The sequence below is a fragment of the Myotis lucifugus genome, unplaced genomic scaffold (assembly GCF_000147115.1).
Source record: "Myotis lucifugus unplaced genomic scaffold, Myoluc2.0 scaffold_46, whole genome shotgun sequence".
NCBI classification, from domain to species: domain Eukaryota; kingdom Metazoa; phylum Chordata; class Mammalia; order Chiroptera; family Vespertilionidae; genus Myotis; species Myotis lucifugus.
The window spans coordinates 4,880,537-4,906,194 of record NW_005871094.1 but is presented as its reverse complement, the minus strand read 5'-3'; the positions used below and the strand labels follow the sequence as shown (position 1 = coordinate 4,906,194).

Here is a 25,658-nt window from a genome sequence, read left to right as displayed (position 1 = left end):
GGCTGCATACTATTGTCATCTCTGCTTTAGCAGGGTCTAGTATTATCCCCATTTTTTTTCAGATAAAGAAACCCAGACTTGGAGAGATTGAGACTAAGATGAACCCAAACCACCCTGCTAGTCAGAAGCGGAGTCAGGGCTCCAAGCCGGGTCTGCCTGCTTCCAAGCCCCGGGCTCCTACAAGCTGAGCTTTGCTGTCTCCGAGGTCTCTGTCAGGAGGTGGGGTCTAACCTCCACGGAGGGCATCCCCACCTTCCCTGGACAACGCCTCCACCACTAGGCTCCCCTGGCCTCACGCTCCACAGCTCGGGGCACGTCGGATTTGACTTGAACCAGTGGGCACACGTGGGCCTCAGAACCACGAGGAACTCTTCCCGGGTTCTGCTCCTTCGTACCCCCACCTGCTCTCTGCGTGGAGGTGTCCACTCTCCTCGCCGGGAGAATGGGTGAGAAAGAAGGCGTTCCTTCAGGGGGGTCAGTCAGACAGCAGCTGGCAGGGGCTCAGGACCCCACGGTTCAGGGCACTGGCCCGGGAGCCCACTAGACTTTTGCTGAAGTGTTGTTTAGGTGTGTCTGAGCTACTGGTCCCCGATCCAGGTGCCCCGGAGTGGTGGCACAGAGGACATCTGGGGTGACCGGCACAGGGGGAGCAGCTGGCTGGCCCCTTGCAGTGAGAAAACCTGGAGAGGTGGCTTTTCAGCATTTCCACTGTCCCCTCTGCTGGGCAGGGGCTGGGCAGACCAAAGCCCGCTGCCCCGGGCCCGGGGAAAGGCTGCGGGGCTGGCTTACCAGGGTTTTGTAGTCGATCTGCTGGCGGATGAGCTTGTCCTCACTCAGGGAGTAGCGGGCCTCACCCGTGATGGCATCGATGGGCCCCTTCTCCATCTGCTGTTTGATGGCGCAGAAAAGCGAGAAGAGGGGCTCCCCGGCACACTCCTGGGAGGAGAACAACCATGCTGGGCGGCCGCTGGACCACAGGTGAGCGGGGCCAGGCTCCCACGGCCCCTGCCTCTCCAGAGGGCTGCTCTCTGCTCCTCTGGTTCGCTTCTCTCCTCCTGCTCCCACCTGCTTTACTCTTGGGTTTTCAATTCCCGCCTTCAGAGGTCCGTCTCCCTGGGCTCCTTGGCCCACACTGTCCTCTCCCATCTGCCTTGTCCCGCCACCGCCCTGCAGCTCTTCTTCTCTTCCTGCCTCTCACCCCCTCTCTGGTCCTTTGCCCCATCCCACTCCACCCACTTTCTCTGCAGCCCCATCTTGAGACCGAGGTCAGTCCTCAGTGCTGTGACCTCCTTAGCAAACAAGTCAGTAATTGGATGTCGGGCAGCTCTTCCAAATCGCAGGCACGTCGTCACTTATCTGCTGTACCTGCCTGGGACCCTTCTCGGCCTCAGCCAGTCTGGGGCTGGGAGAGGCAGGAGGGAGAGGAAGAGGGAAAGCAGGGAAGTGGGGGTGAATTGTTTTTAGCTGAATGGCTCCTGCAGGGACCTCTCAGAGGCTCATCTCTGCTTGCTCCAGAGAAGCAGTCTGCGGGACCTGTCCCTCGAGCTGGGACTGACTGCGAGGCTGTCTCCGACATGTCAGGAGCCCGTTCCCTCAGTGACGGAAACTGTGTTTCTTTGGGGTACTAACAGCCAGGCCCCTGGGGGTATAGACTTGGGGGCCGTGAGGGAAATGGGGCAGGCTGGGGAGGAGGCAGGTTGGTGCCCAGGCTGGTGGGGAAACAGGGGCAAGGCCAGAGATACCCCCACAGCCAAGCGTACCTTGAGGAACTTGTAGAGCAGGAAGGTGAACCAATTGGTCAACATCTTCTCGGCCACTGACTCAGTCCTGTCACCCGCCACCGAGGGGGCCAGCAGAGGAAGACAAAGACAGAAGCAGCCGGTCAGACCCCAAGACTGGGAAGGCAGGGGAAGAAGTCTGCATGGGTCTTGCTGCTTAAGGTTTTTGGATCAAATCCCGAGATCCTAAAGAATACAGAGTCCACGGACTCCTAGACACCCCGTAGCGATAAGACAAGCTCTGCCTGCGAGGCTGGGAGATGCTGCTCTGGGCCTGGGCTCCTGGTGGGTTTTGGTGGGAACAGGTTAGCAGTGCTGGGCACTGTCTGGGATGATAAAAACGCTCTCTCTGCTGTCTAATAGCCACCAGGCATATGTGCCTACAGGGCAGTTGAAATGCGGCCAGAGTATCATAGGGGCTGAATTTGCATTTTATTTACCTTTAATTAATTTAGATTTTATAAGTCACATGCGGCTCGTAGCGATCACATTGGGCCTTAGAGAACTTTATAGTTCATTTGGGTGAGAAAAGAAAAACAAAAAACCTGGGAGTTTCTAATTTGGCAGACGATAGGAAGGAAGTTGGCAGGAGCAGGGGGTGCTGGCAAAAAGGCCAGATTGGACTGACCCTTCCCCTAAGCTGGACGCAGAGCTGTCAGCAGCTTGTGCCTCGCTCATCCCAAGAGGTGCCAGAATGGTCCCCTTTCAAAGGCTTCCATGCTCTTTGGAACTCCCTCTGGGAACCCTTCTGGTGTTTCATGTACAATGACAGAAAGTTCCTTCTTGAGTCTAACTTGCATCTTTCATGCTGCTACCCAAGTCCATTTATTCTTTTACTTTGGAAGTGAAGACACAGCAGCAGTGTTACTGGCCAAAGGCCACTTTTGGTTGCATCCACTTAGAGAAAACAAACTATACTCAACCTTGCACTAAGCGTGTGTGGCCAGCTCCAAAGAGAAACCAGCCCATCCAGGCATGTCTACATAGATTTGAAAGTCGCAGGCACCTGAAGATACTAATAACTAAAATCCCAAGGCAGCTGGGCAGTTGTCAGCACACAATGAAGGTGAGAGAAGGACAGAAGTAAGACTGTTGAAAGGAGTGTGGCAACCACGGGCAAGAAGAAAGGTGGCGAAGGCAGGCAGAGGGGAGAGAGGGCATCTGAGAGAGAGTGAGCAGAAAATAAGAGCAGGAGGCACACGCACAGAGCTAGACCACACCCGGAAATGTCCCCGGGAGCTCTGGCAGGCCTGGCCACCCCAGCATTATGCCGGTGGGGAGCTGCGTGGTGGAAGCAAAACAAAAATCCAAGTGATCCACCGTGCTTTTCCCAAAGCTGTGTGGCTGCTCCTGCGTGTAGCAACCTTTGCAGCTGCACAGGCCAAGGCCCATTGCATCCGAGAAAGCCTGGGGTCAGCGCTCTGAAAGCCACATCTATGCACGGGACCAAGCAGGAGGTCCTGTCCCAGGCCAAGAACAAGGACGGGAGGCAGCCGGTAAATGGTGGTCCAGGCAGAGGACCGGACACGGGGGTTTTCCATCTTCATCTACTCCGTAGATTCTACGGGAAGGCGAAAGACACTGGAATAACAGCCTAAAGGAGAAAAGGCCTTCGAGTGCATGGTAAGTGCCAATGGCAGCGTGGATAGAGTCAGAGGGTCTAACTCAGCCGTGGGCAAACTACGGCCCGCAGGCCGGATCCGGCCCGTTTGAAATGAATAAAACTAAAAAAAAAAAAAAGACCGTGCCCTTTTGGTAATGATGTTTACTTTGAATGTATATTAGTTCACACAAACACTCCATCCATGCTTTTGTTCCTGCCCTCCGGTCCAGTTTAAGAACCCATTGTGGCCCTCGAGTCAAAAAGTTTGCCCACCCCTGGTCTAACTCCTGTAAGGTGGAAGCTACGGGACCTGGCTATCAATTCACATGTAACCACTGGGTTTCAAGGGTCCAGGATGAGGCACCAGTCGCGCGAGCGGAGGACCCCGGACTGTGCAGAGCCTAGAACAGGTGCCAGGAAATCCTTGCTGCGACGCATCAGGCAAGTTGCCGTTGAAGGGTTTTAAATCACACACGGGCTGGGCCACACTTCTCAAACGTTACTACGCATTCAGATCACCTCGGTGTCTCGTCGGAATGCAGACGCTGCTCCACCGAGTGTGGGAAGGGACCCGGGATGCTGGCTGCATCTCCGATAGCTCTCGGGTGATATTTAATTTTATTTACTTTTAATTAATTTGGATTTAAATAGTCACGTGTGGCTCATAGTGATCACAAGCAGATAGATAGCAGTGCAAGTGGCTCGGGGCTCAAACTTCCCATCATGAGATGGTGGGGTGGGTTCCCAGAGCGGCCTTGGGGTATCACTCCTAATTCAAGTTCTGATTTGGTCAAAGCCAGGGGATGGAAAATGACCTCTAAAGATCCCACAAGAAAAGAATTCCAGTAAAAAGGGGCAAAATCAGGGGAGCAAAAAGGCAGAGAGAGAATGATGGAGAGCAGATATACGGGCATATAAAACACAACAGGGTGAGCATTTGGGCCGTGGCCCTTTACATGATGGACAGGTTCTTTAAGGAAGGTGTGGGATGCACCCAGCCTTTGAGCAAGTCGGTCCCTGACCTTGGAGAACTTGGCTACTCCTTCTGGGAGCTCTGCCCTGGTCTCCTTGGCAGGCAAAGGCCAGGCCTGGCGGGTGGGGGTAGGGGCCCTCTGACCTGCACCGCCCCGGCCACCGCGGCCGCCTCTCACCTCCGAAGCAGCAGTTTGGGGTGGTTCTTGCTCTCCAGGTTCTTGTCGATGAGGTCGGCCAGCAGCTGCTTCAGCACGTCGGTGGCGTACTCCAGCTTGCTCTGCAGCACCGTCATGATGAGCGAGGCCACGTTGCCCCGGTCACGCATGGAGAAGCTGCGCTGAGACTCGAGCGTGCGGATGAAGGACAGCAGGAACACCTTGTTGTTGATGAGCTGGGCAAAGAGCTTCAGGCCTTTCTCCACGCGCTCCTGCCGGTAGCCCGGTACCTGCAGAGGAGACCGGGTTCTGTCTGCCACCTGTGAGGGCGAGGCTGGCGGGCCTGTCATGCCCCCACAGAATGGGCTGTGCACACTGCTGACCATCCCACCCCGCCACTTACCCTCTGCAGCCTGGCTAATGCTGTCACATCCCTATCTAGTGCCAGGCACTGTGCCAGGTAGCTAGTTAGCCTCTGTCACAGCCCATGTGTGGGTCACTGTTTCTAGAGATGAACCAAGCGAGGCACAGAGAGAACATCACTGTGAGTAATGGTGACACTGGGGTTGGAACCCGCATCTGCCTGTTCAGCGGCCTCAGCTCTTCCCTGACGGTGCTGTGGAGTTGAGGAGGCACCCCACACCACAGCCGCCCACCATCGCAGCCCTGGTGGGAACTCCGGGACATGGGCTGTTGTGGGTTGCACCCTGGCTGATGGTTCACAGGCCTGAGCCTTTTCTGACCTAATGCTGGCCCATCTCCAGACCCGCGGGTCCAACTGGCAGGCCAGTGGCCTCACAACCAGGACTTCGGGTTCCACATGGGCTCTGACACCCCCCCTGGGCAAGCTTAGGCAAGTCCTTTACTTCTGGGGGGGCAGAGAGGAGTTCATGCACCTGTAAGAATGGGAAGATTCAGCCCAACAGTCTCTCAGGCATTCCCTAACTCTAGCATCAATACCTAGCATCCCGAGACCCTGCTCCATCCTGGGGAAGGGGGGGGCGGGGATAAGGATTTATCTTCCTGTCTGCATCTTCTGTTCATTGGGAGAACCATGCAAAGGTTGAAGGGTGTACCATCCACTCAGCAAACATGAGCCCTCAGCTGAACCAGCCAGGGAAGACACCGCTGTGAGACGCACAAGGGTGGGCACAGCCAGATGCCCAGCAGCAATAGCACAGCTCGAGGAGCTGCAGTACATTCACCCGGTGGAGTCCCACACAGCCGGGGGAGTGAACTGCCACTCCCAGGAATAGGGATGCACCTTGCAGACACTGAATGAAAAAAGTCAGACCCCAAAGAGGGCAGACTGTATCATACCATTTAGATAAAGATTTTTAAAAAATAAATAAAATTAATCCATGGTGGCAAGAAAATGCTTTTTTTCTGGGGGTGGCTGTGACGGAAGAGGCAAGAGGGACTCTGGGGGTGGGGGGTGGCATTCTGGCTGTGATCTACATGGTGGCTGGACGGCTGTGCTCACTCAGGGGAACAGAGCCCTGTTCGGACCACGAGTGCGTAGCTCTGTGTAAATACTCCCATTAGAACAGCGGTTCTCAACCTGTGGGTCGTGACCCCTTTGGCGGTTGAACGACCCTTTCACAGGAGTCGCCTAAGTCCATCCTGCATATCAGATATTTACATTACGATTCATAACAGTAGCAACATTACAGTTATGAAGTAGCAACGAAAATAATTTTATGGTTGGGTCACAACATGAGGAACTGTATTTAAAGGGCCAGAAGGTTGAGAACCACTGCATTAGAACAAGATGTTTACTTAAACATAAAGCACAGCCTCTGCCCTGGAGGGGAAGCCGCCCCAGAGCACAGGGCAGGCATCTCTCGAGGGCTGGGGTGCAGGAGGTGGGAGCTGGAGGCACCATCCAGGCCACATCTTGAGGGCCATGTCTCGCCCATGGCTCAGATGCCTCAGGTCTTTGGGAAGGGTCGTCATGTATGTAATATGCCAGTGAGTGTGGCACAGTTTCAGAGTCGGTCAAGCTGGGGTCTGCTCTGTTGCAGGCCCTGAGTAGAGCCAGTTTCTTCAACAACAAAGCGAAGGTGTCGCAGCTAATGTGTCTATGGCTCTCACTCTATGCTGAGCATGGCATACTGATCCATTGGTCCCACACCACACCCTATGAGGGCAGGACCGTATTGCCCTGGGCCCCATGAGGCTAAGGGGCTTCCCTGAGATCCCCAGACAGAGAGGAGTGTCAGAGCCAGGCTGTGAACCGGGATGTGCATCGGCGCCACGTCCTGCCACCTCCCGGGAGCAGGGAAAGACCCGAGGTGTGGAAAGCCTGCAGTGTCCACCTGACACACAGTTGAGTGGCGGAGTGGCAGCAGTTTTATCCTGCTTTACCCTAGAGGTTTCAAACTGGGGCAGAGAGACAGGCAGAGAAAGCCCTGGCTGCCCAAGGACCGAAAAGGTGGCAGAAGCAGAGCTGGAACATTCACACGGCTCATTGAGGGAGCCTCCTGGGTCTGGGCTCAGGGCAAGGTGCTGGCTGGAGGCGGAGACTAGTCACAGCCAGGCCCTGCCTTTGGTCAGCCAGAAGCTTCCTTCCGTGGCGGAGCCCTGGGGGCCCACCCCTGATCCTGTGAGAAACACTCTCCTTGAGGCCCAGGAGGCCGGCCAGCATTCGCCGCTCCCACAGGCCAGACAGCTGGGAGCTCACATGTGTCGTCAAGTCCATTGTCATGGCCCTTGCTGCGGTGCTAGTATGTGGAAGACCCTGTGGGAAGGAAGCTCTCAGGAGAGATGGGAACTTGCCAGAGCCATGGCCCTCTGCAGTTCATCCTCGCCAACCCCTCATTCCCCAAGGCCTCACCTGGCCTCCTGCCAGGCTCCCCCACCCCCCACTCATGGGTACTGACAAGGGAAGGACAGGGAGACATGGCCGTCTCACCTTGTCATCAGCCTGGGCCTATATGCACAGGGGGCAGGTATCTGTCTCCCATGGTCTCCCCCCGCTCTGTGACCGTCCCCTAGGACACTTCTGCACATGCTTTATTCCTTTTGTCCATCAAACCCCTCAGAACAGCATCTCCACAACGTGTCTTAATAATAATGGGGAATGCCATTCCTGGGTGCCCACCATGTGCCACGAGCAGTGTTGGCACCCGGAACAGCATGCACTTCTAATGATCTTGCAAGGCTGAGTGTGCCCCTACCAGCTTCTGCTAACGGCTTCTCAGAGAAGCTAGTGCGGTTGTGCCAAGGCCAGTGGCTGCAGGTTATGCTGGGTTTCCAGCTATAAGTTTGTCAGTCTCCCAAGCCGCTTCCATCCTCCCCATCTGGGGCCAGGTCTACCCTACGCTGGCTCATGACTGGACGCCAGCTCCGAGTCCTCTCTGCGGCCTCCCAGGCAGGGCCTCCCAGTGGCTCAGGCTGGCCAGGGAAGGCAGGGGGCCAAGGGCAGGTCGGCACTGTGGCACCTGGAGAGGAAGAAGGGCACACAGGGCTGAGCAGATGGCACCTCCGGCATGAGGACGTGCCCTGGACTTCCCACTGTGGCTGTACTCGCCTCTGGATGGCATGGCTGGGCCCTGGGACCCATGGAGAGCCAGTGTCTCAGTCAGCAGCCTGGAGTTTGGACTCACAGAGACTGACTGGCTCACGTGCAGGAAACCTCCATTCCCTCTGGGCTCTATTCCCTCAGCTATAAAATGAGAATATGAGCGCACGTGTCATAATGTTTTATGGACATTAAGTAAGATAATGTATGTAAAGTGCCTGGCGCACGCGGGGCGCACTTAAATTTTATTACCTGCCCCTCCTACCTCCCTGGCTGCTCTCCCCTGATCCCTCTCCCTGGCTCCCCGGCTATCTAGAGCACTGGCACCGAGTCCCCATTTTATGACAGGGGAGATGGGAGTGAAGTGTCTCGGTGAGGAGTATTCAGACAATTCCCCTTTGTAACGTGCCACCCTGCCCCCTACCCAAATGCCACTCCGCAACAAGGCTTTCTTTATTCACCAGATGGTTCGATAATTTAGTTGAAGTCTATGAGTATAAAACTGGATAGTAAATTTTAATTGTAACCCAATAAGGTAGAGTTAGGAGGCAATGATAGGTTGAAAATGGTTACTGTTTGCTTTCTGTTTCTAAAGGATTGGTGTGTGACCAGTGCCTGGGCAGCCGCTTCCCCAAATGCCCAAATTTTACCCAGATGGTCCCAAAGGGACAGCCTGAAGCCAAAAGACACCTTCTTGTCCACATGCATCCACCACTCATGCCCAAACAGCAGGGCAGGTATGTCGGCGGCTAAAAAGGCTAGAAAACACTGCTTTACATTAGTCAGCGGCTTCCCTGGGAATGTTCCTATTCTCAGGAAGCCAAACAGGGAGAAACTATGCTGGTGGCAAAGAGGGGTTGGGAAGAAATAAGAAAATGACGATCCACACAAGATCTCTGGGTCTAGTGTAGGGAGCTGGGTCTCACATACCCCAGGCTAATGTGGAACAGTGGAAGTTAATTTCTGCCTGCAAGCAATTAATTCGTGAGTTTAGTGGAAATGGAAAAGTCATATATGCTGGATATATACCCAAAGATTGAAAGCAGGGTCTCAGAAAGATATCTGTGCACCGTGTTCCTAGCAGCATTATTTGTAACAAAAGGTGGAAGCAGACCGAGGGCCCATTGACAGAAGAATGGATAAACAAAATGTGGTCTATTCAATGGACTATCATTCCACCTTAAAAAGGAAAGAAATTTTGCCTCACGCTACAACACAGGTGAACCCTGACAACATTTTGCTAAGTGAATAAACCAGTCACTAAAGGACAATTACTGTCTGATTCCACTTGTATGAGGTGCCCAGAGTAGTGACATTCATAGACAGAGGTCGACCATGGAGTGAAATGGGGAGTGGTTGTCCAATGGGCACAGGGTTTCCTGGGGAAGATGCAAAGGTTCTGGAGCTGACGGTGGTGATGGTTGCACAGCAGTGTGAATGTGCTTAGTGGCGCCACACTGGACACCTAAAAATGGTCGAAATTTTATGTTATGGTTATTTTACTACAATGAAAAAACAAAGCTGTGTAACCTGCTAGATTCGGAGCCCATGCCTAGCAATTAGCTATTTCGTGGGCTCCCACTCAGGGACATTGGTAAAGCTGGCTGCTCACTCCTTTGTGAGCTGAGGCTGGGATCAGAGAGTCTCCCTCGTGAGAAAGGCAAGGGAACTCGAGAATATTTAGGCTTAAGGGGAAATGTTAAGAATCCAGATGAGGAGTAAGGCCATGAAAGGGCATGTGTGATTTATAACGGGCCCAGCCTCTCCATCCCTTTGCAGAATCCTGTAGACATTCCCTCTGGTCAGTACCTGGGAAAGTGCTCAGCTCCCGAGTGATGGGCCTGTTTTATTTTATGGACAATATAAATCTCGGAACTAGTCTTATTTTCTGTTGCTGCTTCGGCCACAACCTCCCATCCATCCTAATAAGTATCCAGAGCCGTGAGGCATGACACTGATGGAGCACCTCGGGAGGCAGGTGTGCGGGCTTGCTGTCGGAGGCCGGCTCAGACGTCTCACCGCCTGGACTCAAACCCCGGCCCGCTCCCTCCCAAAGTGCCCCGTGCCCTCAGTTTTGTCGCCTGTATTAGGAGCATGCCTACTCAGAGGGCTCTTGGGTGGCTAAACGAATGCATGCAGGTAAAGTATTTAAAACTGGACCCGTCAGCAGTCAACTAGTAGTGATTATTCCTTATGGTTATTTTTCCCTGGTTTCATTTATATTTTTCACTTTTCTCCAGTACTTATATTTATAATTTATTCTAAATACCTTTCAGAACAAAGGGTAATATGAATATATGTATAAGCCAGATCCTATGCTAGACAGGAAGAGGGATAAAATGTTCAAACGATGGGTTCCCTGCCGGTACAAAAGAGAGTTAGGGTTTTATCGTTCACTTTCCACTTCCCTTCCCAGTGCGTCACTTATCTTTCCACACAGATTTATTGAGCAGCAACTAAGTGGTGAAATCATCATATCATATCGCAGTTTCTTAAATAAGGGTCCATGAACTCCCAACATTTGTTTGCCAGATTTCTTACTTCTGTGAATATGTACAGTTTTTCTGAGGAGAGGGACTTGCATTCAATTCTAAAGGAATGCATGACCCCTAAGTCCCAAAGCCCTACTCCCATCTCTGCTCTGCGGTTTCCTGGCTCAACCCTACTGCCTCCAGAGGGACCGGCGGGCGCCGACAACTGGGGGTCCTGGGCAACTTGCACCCCCTCCCTGACCTCAGCTTTCTCACTTCTGGATAGGCAGCTAGGCTTGAAGGTCGCCAACACCTTTCTCTGTGCTGACACCATGATGGGGAAGGTCTTGGGCATGGGTACAGCTTCTCACCTCGAGGTCCCGGAGGACAGGATGGTCTTCAATTCCCGGGAACAGCACCCGCATGGTGTAGGTTCTATAGTCCAGGAAGGGAATCCCGGCTCCATCCAGGTCACTGGTCAACTCATGGATGTCTGTCTGCAGCTCAGCAAAGGCTGCCACAAGGAGAAGCCCGTGAGATTTCTGGGTGGGGCAGGCCCAAGAGTTACTCCCAACTCAGGACACTCAGAACCCTCACTCAGGCCCCAGGGGACATGCGCAATGGGCCTCAGATGTGCAGGAATAAGAAAAGGGGACATTTTCATTTAAGTAGCTGAGGTGAGCTACACAGGCATGGGAGAAATGTGCAGCCCAAGGAAGCTTGTCTTGGGCCAAATTCCTTCCAAAGCATGGATGAGGGGCAGGCCATCCACAGATCTATGCTGCTGCTGGGCCAGGAGCACCTCCCCATCTGAAGAAGAGGGCTTTGGTTTGCAAAATGTGCATGGGGCCCTAGCCAGTTTGGCTCAGTGGATAGAGTGTTGGCCTGTGGACCAAAGGGTCTCGGGTTCGATTCTGGTCAAGGGCATGTACCTCAGTTGCAGGCTCCTCCCTGGCCCGGGCCTTGGTTGGGGCTTGTGCAGGAGGCAACCAATCGATGTCTTTCTTTCACATCGATATTTCTCTCTGTCTTTCCCTCTCTCTTTCACTCTCCCTAAAAATCAATGGAAAAAGATCCTCATGTGATGATTAAAAAAATGTGCATGGGGCCAGGGCCGTAGAAGCATGGTGGGTTGGGGAGAGGCGAGGAGGAGTTTCTATTTCTGATTCTGTGTTTGATAGTCCTCTTAAGAGTTAAGGACAATTTCTTCTGAGTCCCAGTTCTGGGCCATGCAGGTCACTGGAGCCATCAAACCACCAAATGAGGCCGGATGGGGCTCTGCCATCCTAAGATATTCCTTCCATATAAATGCTCAGAGTGGGTCTCTGTCCTTCCTTCCACAAGTTGATGCTACTCATTGGTGAAGTATGAGCTGTGTGGGCACTGCTGTCTGTGGAGGCAACTCAGGTCTCCAGATAGTCACGGAGCTGCAAGAGCCCTCTAGCCCAGGGCAAGGCCAGCACACAGGCTGAGCTTGTTACACAGCCTCAAAGCTGTGACCGCACCCTGTCCTGGTCAGAGCCCATCTCCTGGGCCGCCCTCTGCCACCTGAGGAAGTCAGAGGTAATGTACCCAGCCCTTCCCTGCTTTGCCTTTCTTCTCGGCACATGCATGCACACACATACATGCACACACAAATACACATGTAATTATGCATGCACACGTGTGTGCACACTCCAGAATGGATTAACACATGCTAACAAAGAAGAACGGCCAGTGGATGTTAACTAAACAATATTTCTTTCTGTTTATACAAACACAAGAATAGGCGAAACTACTCGATGGACTTGGAAGAGATTCACAAGCCCTGCCCTGGAAAAGCAAGCCCTGTGTCCAGTGGGCTCTGGTGACCCCGGGAACACAACCCGCTGCCCCAGGCCCTGGAACCCACCGCCTCCTGCCGAGCTGACTGCAGGCCTGTGGAGCTTGAGGTTTGGGGCGTGAGGACACCAATGCTTCCTGTCTGACAGACAACGGGGATGCCACTGGGACCATGGAGAGGCTCCTGTGCTGCTCTCTTCCTGCACCTCTGCTCTGGTCACACGGACACAGAGGGTCCTTGTCCAGCGAAGTGACTCTGAAGCAGAGCAACCCTAATGCATCCAAGCAAAACTGACAGCAATGTGTTTGCACATGTGGCTGTGAAGGGGAGTCAGTGAGCCTTTTTGGCAAGTATTGTCACCAAGTCCCGATGAACACTCATGTATGTCCTGAGTGAAGAAATGCATGTGCACTTGTGGGAGTACATGCAAATGCACACATGAGCATGAGTGAGTGTGTGTGCTTGAGTGTATGGGTAAGAGTGCATGAGTGGTCACCTGAGTGCGTATGTCAGTGTGTGTGTGTGTGTGTGTGTGTGTGTGTGTGTGTGTGTTATATCAGAAGGTAAGGCCTGTGACGGGCCCAGGCCAAGCCTCTTCTGAGTGTGTGTGTAGGTGCTGTGCTGGCTCACTGTCAGAAGTGTGTGTGCAGGTGATGTCCTAGCTCATTGTCAAGTCTTCAGGAAGTCACCTTCCTGGACCCAACCTGCCCTGCAAACATTCCAGAATCAGCCCTGGGCACCCCTGGAAAGTACTTCAGGAGAACCCTCCATGCTGCTCTAGTCCTCTCTCCCTGCCCACATGGGATGGCTCTCCCCTGAGCAGAGGCTAGGGCTCTCCTGGCACCCCCGCTGATGCTCAGCTGACCTCCCTGTCTGATGCTAATTCCTCCTCCTCTGGAACATTCTCAGAGAGGAACCTGGCTTCACCCTGCCCTCGTAGCCCCTCCCAGTTGGGGTGCTCATCTGGTGAGGAGGAGAGGGAGGGAGCTGGCTTTTTATCAGTCTGCAGCTTCTCTTCAAGTCACCAAGTGCCTCCAACACTCAAAGCCTCACGCCTGCCACACATAAAAGAGATTCTAATCACTACTCCTAATTAGAGGGAAGAGTACATTGCGGAGAAAAAAATTAAGCAGCGTAAATATAATAAAAGGCAGTAATTAACAGTCCCACAAGGCGGATGTGCGTTGACAGCAAAAGGATGTAGAGAGGGGATGGAGTGGACCCTCCTCCCATCAGAGAGCCCCAGGCAGAGGCCGCATTTACTCCGTGTATAAACCTACAGCAAGGAGTCACTCCCCCCTCCCGGGTGACTCACAGGATGACATCCTAGGGGTGACAAGAGTCTGACTCCTTAATTTCCTTCTGAGATTTAGTGCAGCTGGATTCAGTTCATGGCGCGTTGGTAACTTTTTAAAATACAAGCTGTGAAACACTCTTCCTTCTAAGTCTCAGATCAGCCCCGCTGCCTGACCCTCCTTCAGGAAGACAGCTGGAGATTGCTGGAATGTGTTCCATCAAGGCCCCCTGAGCGGGGAGCACAAAACCTACGGGCCAGGATTCTGGGCTGGAAACTTCTCCAGTGGGATTTGAAATGATCCCAGTTTGACTTGGGGGAAAAGGCAGGGGACATCTTGAGGAAGAGGGGCAGGTGGCTTTAGCTTAGCTGGCCTTGCCCTGGGGGGACTGGCTAGGATATGGGATCGGTCCGGGCACAGGCTCATCGATCAGAATTTAAGTTCTGCAGGCGGACGCCCAGTCCCCAGCACTGCCCACTGCTGCCCAGCCCACCGCTTATGTGTGAGCCACCCATGTACACACTCACACACATGCATGCACATGCCCACCCAGCCTCCAGCGTGGAGCCGCAGCCACCTGGCCACTCAGTACCTTCTTTGCACTCCAGGGCCACGCGGGACTCCAGGTTGTCCATTTGCATCTGCAGCCGCTTCAGTGTGAGGTCGCTTTCGCGGGACTTGCGTTTGTAGGCGATGAGCACGGCCACGATGAAGATGATGAGGAGGCCACCCGCCACGGCGATGCTGACGATGGCGGGCAAGCTGAGCGGGCTGTCTGGGGCGATGTACACCATCCCCGGGGAGTACTCCATGCCGCCGACGCGGGCCTGGGGGCATAGTGGACGAGATGGAGCTGGGCGGGGGACAGAGCATCCTAGGGCCCAGCCCTGAGTCACCAGTGCACTGGTGACCAGGGTGGCATGAGGGAAATGGCTCCGGGGAGCAGCAGCATCTTTGGTTGTAAAAATAGCCGAGAGGGCATTTGGGGCTGGGTGAGGGGGTCTGCATAGCAGCATGGCACCCCTACAGCGGGAAAATTCATCCTCTTATCCAGGAGACAACACGGGTATCTTCAAAGGAAACGGCACATAACTGGGATCTAAATGGTGTGACATGATGACATCAATGATGTCACTCATCCCATTGTAAAGACGGGTGACTGTGGCACAGATGTGATATCCGGGACCTCCCCAGGCCAACAAGGGTCCTTTTCTGGAAGAGTCTCCTGCTCATAACGAGCGATTTAGTGCATCATTTAAAGTGACTTGCATTGCTCTCATCGTGGCACCAGCCAGTATGGAAGGAATGACAGTACAGGAAAAAGAAGTCCGAAGAAAGACAGGGCGGGAATAGGGTGTGGGGAGGTTGGAGGAAAGTTGAAACCGGCCAGGATCCCCTCCCGGGATGCCTGACGTCCCAGGGCGGAGCTGGGCTGCTCACACCCTGGTCCCTATGCCCCGTCTACCCAGGACAGACAGGGCCCGCAGCCTCACCATCACTTTGTGCCTGCCAATGAGGTTGGGCGACTCGCAGAGCAGCTGCACATCGGACACCGTCACGGCACACGGCTTCTCCCCGACCAGCACAGTGTAGTTCAGCTTCACGTTGCCCCCAGCTACGGGGGGGATCAGGTTCTTGCCCTGGATGGACAGGAAACCCAGTTCCCACCCCAGAGTCAGGGCCACGGCCACTGCTGGCTGCCTGTCCTCCCGCCGGAGTTTCCAACCTGCCGGTGAGCTGGTGGAGTAAGTCCACAGAAACCGTGGCCCGTACACTACCATCCCCCCTTTCTCAGTGGGACAGCAATAATCAAGGCGCTCTTTTCAGCTTATCCCAAATGCAGCCTCAGAATCCTCCTCAACCCAGAGCCATCGTCAGTCACTCCCGGTGGATTCAAATTGCCATAGCAGTTAAAATGAAAAGTCGCTATCCACGCTCCAAAGAAACCCTATGTTGTGATTCTCAAAAGGCTGCACAGGAGGAATCAGTCTGAACCTTTGACCTCCCAGCGTCTGACAAAGCTCGGGAGTCCGATGGCCAGTGTGGGTCTGGCTGCCCTGACCAGGTCTCCATGGCCTGTAAGGGGGGTGAGCCGCTCAGCACAAACTCAGAGTGAGTGTTCGCATACTCTGAGCTATAACACAGTCTGAGCGAGGGACTCCAATCACGAAATTTGGCAGGAGCCTGAGGCTTCTGGCCTCTCTCCTGGGCAGCAGCCACCTTTCTTCCCACCCCCCAGCCCCCAGCCTCAGTCTACCTTCAGGATGATGGGGGTGCCAGGCTTGAGCTCCAGGATTCCCGAGGGACCAAAGGCCTCGAACACGGGATTGGGATAGTAGGTGAAATTGGTCTTGTTGAGGATGAGCAGGGACTGAACGTTGTCCAGGATGAAGCCGAACTCCTCGGGCCGCTCGGTCAGGTCAGACTGGTGGTCGGGCCCCAGAGCGAGGGCTGGAGCCTGGCAGGTCATCTCGGTGGCGTTCAGAACCTCACAGAGCTGCGGAGGAGCAGGCAGGGAGACTCAGCCGCGCATCTGCATGCGCACGTGGCCGCCCACACCCACCGGGCCACCTGCGATGCTGCCATGCGGACAGTTATGCCTGAGTCAGAATCCTTTGCAGCCAGGAACACACAGCCTAGGTGCTCAGGAAATATGTTCTGCAGCTGGCACCTCGCTCCACATTGCCCGTGGCGAGTATGGCAGTGACTAGGGCATCTCTAAGCTAAGGAGCAGAACTGGGGGTCAGAAGGCTGGAGGAAAATGCATATAAAGCTCCATACACCCTAGAAGCCATTGGCCCTCCCTGCCTGTACCCCAAGGTGTGAAAATGCCCTCATCCTGCTCAGGGGCATCACACAACATGGGTCATCAGTGTTCGGGGTGGGTCTCTGAGTCCTCGGGGAGCCCCACACCCTGTAGGGAGGTGACATGCTGGGGGGACAGCCCCCGTGACCCCTGCCAACCCCAGACTCACATTGATGTGCTCCTTCCCTCCGTGCTTGGCACGGATCTGGGGGTTCTGGATGAGGTTCAGGTGAGTCCCCCACACGGTGATGGGTGTGTTCCCACTGCCCGGGAAGAGAGAAGGAGGGTGTGAGCACAGGGACAGGAGCAGCAATGGCACTCAGACACGACTATGATATGACCACTCTGGCTGCGCTTCGACATTAAAGACAACGGTAGCCAGTCGGCATGACAACGTTCATGGGGACAAGGCTGACGAGCTGACTGCATAATAACGAGGAGGAGCTCTCAGCAGCCAAGGCAAAGACAGTGATGACCAGATGTCCATGGCCATCCTGCGCTGAGCTCATTCTGAGCGCGGACACCCTGTGGAGGCCGGGTCTGTCGCTCGGACCTCTTGGCTCCCCGAGGCCTCCGGCCTCCAGCCAGCTGCTCGTCTGCAGCCCCTGCGGTCTCCTCCTCCAGCTTTCACCAGTCTCAGAACATTTTTCACAGTGCCCTTGGCCTAGTGGACCAGACTGTCCCCACCAGACCCTCCAGAGTCTGAGCACAGCCTCCTTCCCAGGGCAACCACACCACCAATTTCCACTGCAGAGGCTGCAGCCGGCTTAGACCTGGGGAAGGCAGGAGCCCCCTCTCAGAATGCAAAGGTGACATGCTCTGGACTCAGTCTCCCACACCCGGGTGTCCGCTGGCGGAAGAGGATGGGTGGCCAGGAGGTTCACTTTGTGGGGCTTTTCAAAGGCAGCCTGGGTGCCAGTGTCCTCCTTTTGGGTGGCTAAGAAGCTGACATGGGAGAGAGGGGCTATCTTCTTTGGGGACAACTCACAGGAAAGGAAGGAATCAGCTTTCCCACAACCAAGGGAGTATCTTCAAGAAGAATCCTACTACCTACAATGGTTGAGTAGTTATAAGCGTGGTGGGTACAGAATCCTGGACACCATTCATTTCTACCTTCTAGCCTCCTGCCCTCCTTTACTCTCCCAGTTTCTTCCTCCCTTTCTCTCGCCTCCACCTGCCTCCCCAACACTCACTCACACACACACCTGCATACACATACACACACACATGCACACACACACACGTGTGCAGGAAGATTCCCATGAAACCCAGGGCAGTGTTTGAGCTTCTGATATCCAGCCATCTCCTGATCTTCTCAATCAATTCAAAACACATTCATCCAATGTCCCCCATCACTGCTTCTCAGTAGCCCAGGATGGAAGCAATGCAGAGGCAGGAAGTCTGCAGAGCCCACCCCAGTGTGGGCTTTAGCTGCAGCCAAACCCTGGAGCCGCTGGAACGTGCTCCACCCCCGTTGATGACAACAGGAAGGATGGCACCTGTTTCTGTGACAGTGACAGGAGGAAGCACTGAATTAAACCAGGCTGAGAATTCCTCGGGGAGTTGCAGAGTTTGTCTTAGGCACAGGGGGCTATGCCCACTTCCCAATTCACCAGGCCCCGGGGGCAAACCCTGGAGTCGCTTTTTACAGGCTATGTCCCCTCTCCGTGCCTTATAGGTTTCATGGGCTTTAAGATCATGGCTAAAACTCATTAGGTTTTGTCCTTAGAGACTTGATGAGGACAGTCAAGTCTCATATCAGAAATGCTGCCTTTCCTTGGGAGTAAGGCTGGGGGTGGCAAACTCTTTCCATAAAGGGCCAGAGACTAAATACTGCCGGCTTCCCAGGCGTGTGGTCTGCCACAGTTTCTCAGCTCTGTTGTTGTGGTGAGAAAGCAGCTATAGACAAAACATATACAAATGAGCATGGCTGTGTTCCAATAAAACTTTATTTCAAAAGCAGATGGACAGCCAGATTTGGCTTCCATGCTGGAGTTTGCTAACTCCTGGTTTCAAGGATTGTTCTCTGGACTGAACTGGTCTCTGGCTCCTGCCTCAGCTTATGGAGACCACATCTTCATGCCTTCCACTCCCCCCTGACCCCCGGCAGACAGTGGGAGGACCGAGGACCGAGGGCCAGGGAGGAAGAGGGAGCTGAGCCAGGCAGCATGCTGTGCATCTGCACCCCTTAATCCTCTCAGCCGCCCTCAGAAGGAGGCTAAGTGACTCCTAGGGTCACTTGGCGGTAAGCAGTGGAGCTGGGCTGAGCTCACTCCTTCTGACCCAAGCCCTGTTCCATTCCCCACGTGGCCCCTGGTATAGCCATTTCCCCACTATCACCAGGGGCCTTGGGGTCGGGATGCCCTCTTGCAGTGCCTGGCAAAGCAGACTCATGCTGCCTGCCTGAGGTTCCTTCCTGTGGTGCTAACCCCCACTCCAGGCGCCACCAAGCCAGGACTGAAGGGACCCAGGTCCTGGGGTTTCCAAAGTCCCAGGTGGAGACCCTGGGAAATGATGCAACCGATCCAAGTCAGCTTGTGACTGGCTGAGCAATAGACTGCATTGGAGGGTCTTTCTGTAGCAGCATCATGCCTGGCTCCCTCGTCTAAGAAACGTGTTCTGTGTACTGCTGCGGAGCACGGGGAAAGCGAGGGGATCAAGACCAGGTCCCTGCCCTGGGGGAGTGTGCAGCAGAGGGAAGGACAAAGCCAGCGGGCAACTAGAGGTCATGGGTGCTGAGACACAGGAAGCCGCAGAAGCAGAGGATGGATCTCCTCACCAAACCCTGGAGGTCGGGTGTGCTTCCCTTCCAGAGCAGGCCAAGAAGAAGCTGGGTCGGACCTTACTCCTCCTCCCGCGCTCTTCGGCAGGATTTGAATCACTGTCCATATTTGCCAGAAGCGAGGTTTAAGGAGTAGGACTGACTCCTCCCTGAGACAGTCACTGTGAGATGGGAACATGGCCTCCAGGTGCACCACCCATCCTCAAATGAGAAGCCGTGGGCTCTTGCTGGTCAGAGCCTGGCCACCAGGTCCTGCATAGAGGTGCCCTCAGGGGAAGGAGGGAGCCAATTCCAGTTCATCAGTCCTCAAAGCAGGACTCGGTCCTCAGAACTCTCTTTGGCGTTTGAGAGTCGAGGAAGGAAAGCGAGGTTGAGCAGCACCTACCTGACGATGCTCCACTCTGGCTCAATCCGCACGATGGTGGGGTCCTCCATGTAGTGGAAGACCAGGTCCTGGTGGATCTTGGCCCTGTCCACCTGCACCGTCACTTCCATCGCCAGCACCTCCTCTGAGGATGTGGTGTTGCAGACGATGTAGGATGAAGAGCGTCTGGAGGGAGGGAAAACATGGAGCTGGGCTCCTGGGGTCCAGGAAGGAAGGTGGTCCCGGGTCAGGGCCCTCTCACCTCCAGACCCATTTGTCAGGCTCCTCAGAGGCAATGGTGAGCCCTGTCTCAGACATAAACCTCTGGGAACGACTGACAAAGACAGGCTCTCCTGAGCCCTCTTTCTGCCTAGGCCTCGTCCTTGGGCCTTGCCTTCTAGCCTGCCTGCCTAGCCCCACTCTTGGTGAGAATCCTGCTAAGTCAGTTTAGCAAGAATCCCCCAATCCTTGCTATCTATCTGATCAAATTTCTCATCCTTCACCCCTGATATCTGATCACCCCAGCCAGCCTTCAGCAAGAATCCTGTTATGTTGGTTTAGTAAGGATCACCCTACCTTTAATCTTTCCTCTTAGTAATTTTCTGCCTGCTGACCCTCCCCCTGCCATTGGGTGTAAATGCCCAGCCGTCTCTGCTGTGTGGGGAGCTGAGCCCCATCTCTCTCCTCTGTTGCGATAGCTTGACACCTGCTGCAACAGCCCTCAGTGAACTGGCTTCACCAGGCCAACAAGTGTCACAATGCGCTTTTCGTTAACATCGCTCATCAAGGCCTGGCCAGGCCTGGCCGGGTCTGTCAGGGCCCTGAGCATAGCTCTGTCCTGGGAAAACCTCTCTCTGCAGAACCTCTCTCCAGCGGGGAGCCGGCCCGCTGCCACATCTCATAGAGTCCTTCACTAGACACACCTCCCACCTCCCTGTCCCCCAGGCTCCTGGCTCATGAAAGGCAGGCCCTTCTGGGACTGGATGGTGGGACAGGGGAGAGAGAGCCGGCTGCCTTTGGAGACACAGTGGAGCGAGCTGGGGTAGCTGCCCCTGCCAGCTCTCAGCAGTCCCCACAGGCTCTGCAGCAGCCCGTGAGAAGCTAGCCCCAGGGAAGGGACTCTAGATTCCAAATCGTGTCCTGGGAACCCCAGGGTTCTGCCAGGGAGCGGTATGGGGCACCAAGGTGAGGTGGTGGGCAACAGCACAAGGGCCTATCCAGGGGTAGGGTGGCTGGCAGATCTCCAGACTGAGCCAAACACCCACAGCCAGGTGTGCCCAGAAAGCCCTGTCCCGAAGGGAGCGCCACTTTCCAGGGAGGTGGTGGCCATTCCAGAGTTTAGCCTGAGGAAGCCTGCTGCCCGGCTGCGCACCCCAAAGTCTGCCCTGTGCTTACCTGTGGAAGAGGCAGGGCTGCTTCCCGAACAGCACCACCACATTGCTGCCCGCGTTCAGGTTGGTGCCGGTGATGGTCACCTGGGTGCCTCCGGACCTGGGCCCCTGGCTGGGCTTCAGGTCTGAGAGAGTCAGCGTCTGTGTAGGAGAGGATCTGGCCTGAGACACAACTGGGACGGGCTGCGGAGGCTCTGCGCAGGCCTGAGGCAGCTCCCACGCCCCGGGCCACCTTCTGGAATCCGTACAGGGTGGCCTCCCAGAGAGCCTGCACAGTTTTTTTAGGCTTGTGTGGACAAGCAACATCTGGCCCCTGGAGTTTGCATCTCAATATTAATAATAGTAATACTATTAATAATAGCTGCTATGTACTGATTTTTTTAAGTGGCAGGCTTTATAGTTTCATATCTATAAATAATTAAATATATTAAATACATATAAATAATTTGATCACTCAGTCAATCCTACAAGATGTGTATTACTACCCATCTCACAGAAGAGATTCAGAGATGTTAGGGACCGTTTCCAAGGTCCCACAGCTGAAAGGTGGCACAACTGAGACCTGTCTGATGATTCCAGAGCTCCAGTTCTCCACCCCCGCTCCGGTCTCCAAGCTCATTTGCTTTCAGAAGGTGATCTGCCCCTTCCACAGACCTCTCAGACTCAGCCCAAAGCGCCCAGGGCCAGAGCAATGGGATCTGAGGGCCCCAGGGAAAGGAGGTGTGTGGGGAGGGGTGGGGAGGGGGTGGGCAAAGACTGGTCAGTGATGGAGTCCAATTGGCAAGGGGGCTGGTGGTGGCTGAGGATGTGGAGTTGCAGTGTGTTCTTTCATTAGCATTTTAATGGAAAAACTTTCTTCAGTCCCAGGTGAGAAGCCTGTATCTGCATTTAAATGAAGATTTCCTTCTCCCTGGGCCCCCACTCCCTGCCCTCTCAAAGAATTCTGCACCAAAACTTGAACCCACTCCGCTCCCTCGCTCCCTCGGAGGAGCTGGCAGGCGGCCTCCCCACAGACAGGCCTGGATCCATAACCAGAGAAGAGAAGCCTACAGCTCCGGGCCTGGAACGTGATGCCCAAGTCAAAGCTCAGGCCACACACGCAGGGGCGCAGGCTGACCGCTGCACTCCATGTCCGACCAGCGCTCTGCTCACCAGTCCCCGCAGGTCTGGGCCTGGCATCCCCACGGCACCCACCAAGCCCAGGGACGCTTTATTTTGCCTCTGCCACTGGCTCAGCCGGAGGGCTGGGCAGGGGGGCAGCGACATGTGGAAAGAGTTTTCCTTTCTCCGTTCTGCCCAGATCATGCTGTTTGGCTCAGAGCAAGTCACTTACCCTCTCTGATCACAGTGTCAGGGAGCTGGGTCAGACAGTGGTTATCTCAAAGGTGCCTGATGTTTTCTGGTTCCATAACTCCGTGTCACCTCTCACAAATGGTTTCTTTGTCCCCATTGTCTGTAACAGGAGGTCCCACTGACTGTGACTGTGTGTGTGTGTGTGTGTGTGTGTGTGTGTGTGTGTGTGTATAGCACATGCGTACTCACCCAGCGGCTGCAAGGCAAGGAGGGTTGGTGGATGCTTAGAGATATAATCAAAACCAGGGAAGTTGGGATAGATGGGATGAAGGGAGAACAGGCTCCCTGGCAGCCTTGGGGGGGGTGGGCTTGGAAGGGTAGAAGTGAGTAACCCTGCTGGCTTTTGCAGGAAGGGGGGAGCAGGGAGAGGAAAGCATAGAAATGCAGATGCAGATGCCTTGTGTTTTAAAGTTGTGAGAAGCTCTTACTCATTCAAGATAGGCTCCATAGACATTTCACCGGTAGGTAGGCTTGCATGGGAATCAGTCCTACCTTACTTGCCACCTCTTCACTGGGCTCCCAAGCGGAAGGTCAGGGGAAGGGAAAAGTACTCTTTCCAGGGAGATCTCTAGAGACCGAACCTGTGACATGGCCACATGTGTCACCAAGTCTGGCCTGATTTGTGGAGGGAAACTGAGGGAGACCCGAACCTGACCCCCGCCTTGGTCCTGGGAAGGGGCCTCCTGGCGGAATCCAGTCTCCAGAGGAGCTATGGGCTTCCTGTGGGGCCCAGGCTATTCCACCTACAAGATGCCCTGTGGTGCCAGAGAGCATGAGGGCCATTCTGTCCCTTCCTAACTTCCTGGTGAGATTCATGGGCCCTCTGCCCCTCGTTCTCTCTCTGAACCCCAGAAGCTCTGTGGGGAGGCCCCAACTATTGGGCTCTTAAATACAAGGTGGGGTCTGGGGAGGAGACAGGTCCCTACACCATTCCTCCTCCTTGAAAGACTTCCCCAGGGAACATGTAGCGCAGGGCAGTTCTTCAGAACGCCCCTCAATAGAAAAGCGACACAAATGTTCAAGTCCCAGGGACCCACTGGGCCAATGCGTTTACCTGCTGGCAGCAACTCTCCTCCCTCCTGACCGGCCTTCCTGCCCACCTCTCCTCCCCCCATCACCCCTCCTCTCTCCCTCCCTCTGCTCCCACCTTCTGGGGCATTTCCTTGTCATCCCTTATCCCAGGGACAGCCTCCCACTACTCAGGAGCCACACAGAAAACTGTTCTGCCTTGTGCAGATGCTGACTTTCCACGGGCTCTTTCCACGGAGCCTCGTCTTAATGTCCGCCATCCAGCCGCGTCCTGTTCCAGGTAGGAGCCATCAAGCAGGCAAGACTGACCCTCCCTGGGAGCAGAAGGGGCTCTGGAGTATCCATCGCAGAGATGTTATGAGAACTGAGCCCAGAAGCAGATATGAGCAGGCACGTGGTGGATACTCAATAAACACTACGCCTAGGCCAGGGGTCCTCAGCCCAGCTGCAGCGAGTCTCCTGGGCAGCTCTTTGCCCAGCTGCAGGGTGTTATTTAACTTGGGGGCTCCAGAGCCTTTTGCTTAAAGCACCCCGGTAGCTGGCAAAGAAATCGAAAGCCTGGGCTTCATCTGCAAAGACTGTCTGGGCAAGAGGGGCAGGGCCCCAGCGGGCAACACTGAGGCCAGTGCAGGTGGACGCCAGGTCCCAGGGAGCAGGGCACCCGCCCAGGAGAGGGATGAGGACTGGATCATGAGCAGGAGGAATGGGAGGCTGTGGCTTAGAGCCATGCAGGGGAGGAGACGGAGCAGGCAAGGGGGTCCAGCCACACGAAGCCTGGAGCAGTTAGTGTTGTCTGGCCGGGCGGCCCGACCAAGGAACACGGGAGACAGCGAGAGGCAGTGGGCACCTGCGCGCTTCATGAGGCGGGGCTGATGTACTGAAAATGGTACTCGGTCATGGTGGGTGGAGTAGAAGGGGTTCAGACAGAGCAAGGATTTAAGGAGGCCCTTGTGGTGGTACATGGAATGGGGAAGTGAGACTCCAGGACAGGATTTGAGGGAATTTCAAGTTAAAACCAACACACTTTGAGACAAGTGATAAATATACATATGTTCATATAGAAAGTATACACATATGTTGCATTATATATATATATATATATATATATATATATATATATATATATAAATGATATATGGAAATATGTGCTATTTGATGGGGGGAGGAGAGGTGGGCAGGAAGGCCGGTCAGGAGGGAGGAGAGTTGCTGCCAGCAGGTAAACGCATTGGCCCAGTGGGTCCCTGGGACTTGAACATTTGCGTTGCTTTTCTATTGAGGGGCGTCTCTGAAGAACTGCCCTGCGCTACATGTTCCCTGGGGAAGACTTTCAAGGAGAGGAATGTTGTAGGGTGATGGAGCAGAAGGAGAGGAAGCCGAGTCAGTTGGCATTGTGGGCCTGGGTGACAGGCCTCAGGCAGAAATGGGCAAGTGGGGGTGACGCCCCCTCTGTGGAGCTGATGGCCTGGGTGGGCCATGGGAGGCGGTGGCAGGACATTCAGAGGCAGGGGCCTTTGAGTGGTCACAGAGGTGGAGGCCTGGCTGGAGACAGGGCAGAGGCAGCCAAGGCCCAAAGGACGCAGCTGCTTAGTGAGGTAGTGCTGGTCCTGGCACCGTGAACCTCGTCACTCCAGGGGACCTCGGGGCGAGAACTGTGCGGGGCAGCCGAGCCGGTCCAGTGCTTGCTGTGGCCGTGCAGCAGCGGCCTCCCTGCACCACGCTGCCAGCTCACTTCAGAGCCAGACCTCACGCCCAATACTGGGGTGCCGGGCCATACCCCCCAATACCTGCTGAGGTTGTCTCTGCCTCCCTGTCTCAATCTCTCTCTCCCTCTCATTATCTCAACTCTGATGGAATAGCACATATTTCCATATATCATAAATATATATATAATATGCAACATATGTGTATACTTTCTATATGAACATATGTATATTTATCACTTGTCTCAAAGTGTGTTGGTTTTAACTTGAAATTCCCTCAAATCCTTTCAGAAGGCGGGGTTCAAACCTGAAACAAACGGGTGAAACTGCACCCCCACTAGATCACTAGATCATCACATGCATGTACTTCTCCCTGAGCTTCCATGTGTGTTTAGTGACAGTGGCTGTTCACAGGGCAGCTGTTTTTTCGAGCAGAGCGGGGGGAGCACAGAGCAGGGCCCAGTCCTCTGAGGCGGCCCCCTCCCGTTCATATGTACACACAAGTCCTCCATCTCAGCTCGTCCACAGACTGTGGGACTCCCCGGGAGGGGCTGTGTTGAGAATTGATTCACCCATAAAAGGGTCACTAAATTATTAGCATTATTAAATTT

The 25,658-nt window shown here is 54.6% G+C and overlaps 1 protein-coding gene across 1 annotated transcript in view; it reads right to left on the bottom strand.

The window, feature by feature from the left end:
* The window catches only part of PLXNA4 (plexin A4), a 346,359-nt gene that overhangs the window by 32,032 nt on the left and 288,669 nt on the right, over positions 1-25,658 (bottom strand). Inside the window, exons 14-23 of the mRNA XM_023753514.1 lie at positions 20,970-21,106; positions 19,596-19,760; positions 16,598-16,691; positions 15,880-16,119; positions 15,116-15,262; positions 14,215-14,449; positions 10,877-11,019; positions 4,533-4,801; positions 1,761-1,827; positions 790-936 (exon numbers count right to left, since the gene is read on the bottom strand). Coding sequence (XP_023609282.1) covers positions 790-936; positions 1,761-1,827; positions 4,533-4,801; positions 10,877-11,019; positions 14,215-14,449; positions 15,116-15,262; positions 15,880-16,119; positions 16,598-16,691; positions 19,596-19,760; positions 20,970-21,106 — 1,644 coding nt within the window. The remainder of the gene's footprint in view (positions 1-789; positions 937-1,760; positions 1,828-4,532; positions 4,802-10,876; positions 11,020-14,214; positions 14,450-15,115; positions 15,263-15,879; positions 16,120-16,597; positions 16,692-19,595; positions 19,761-20,969; positions 21,107-25,658) is intronic.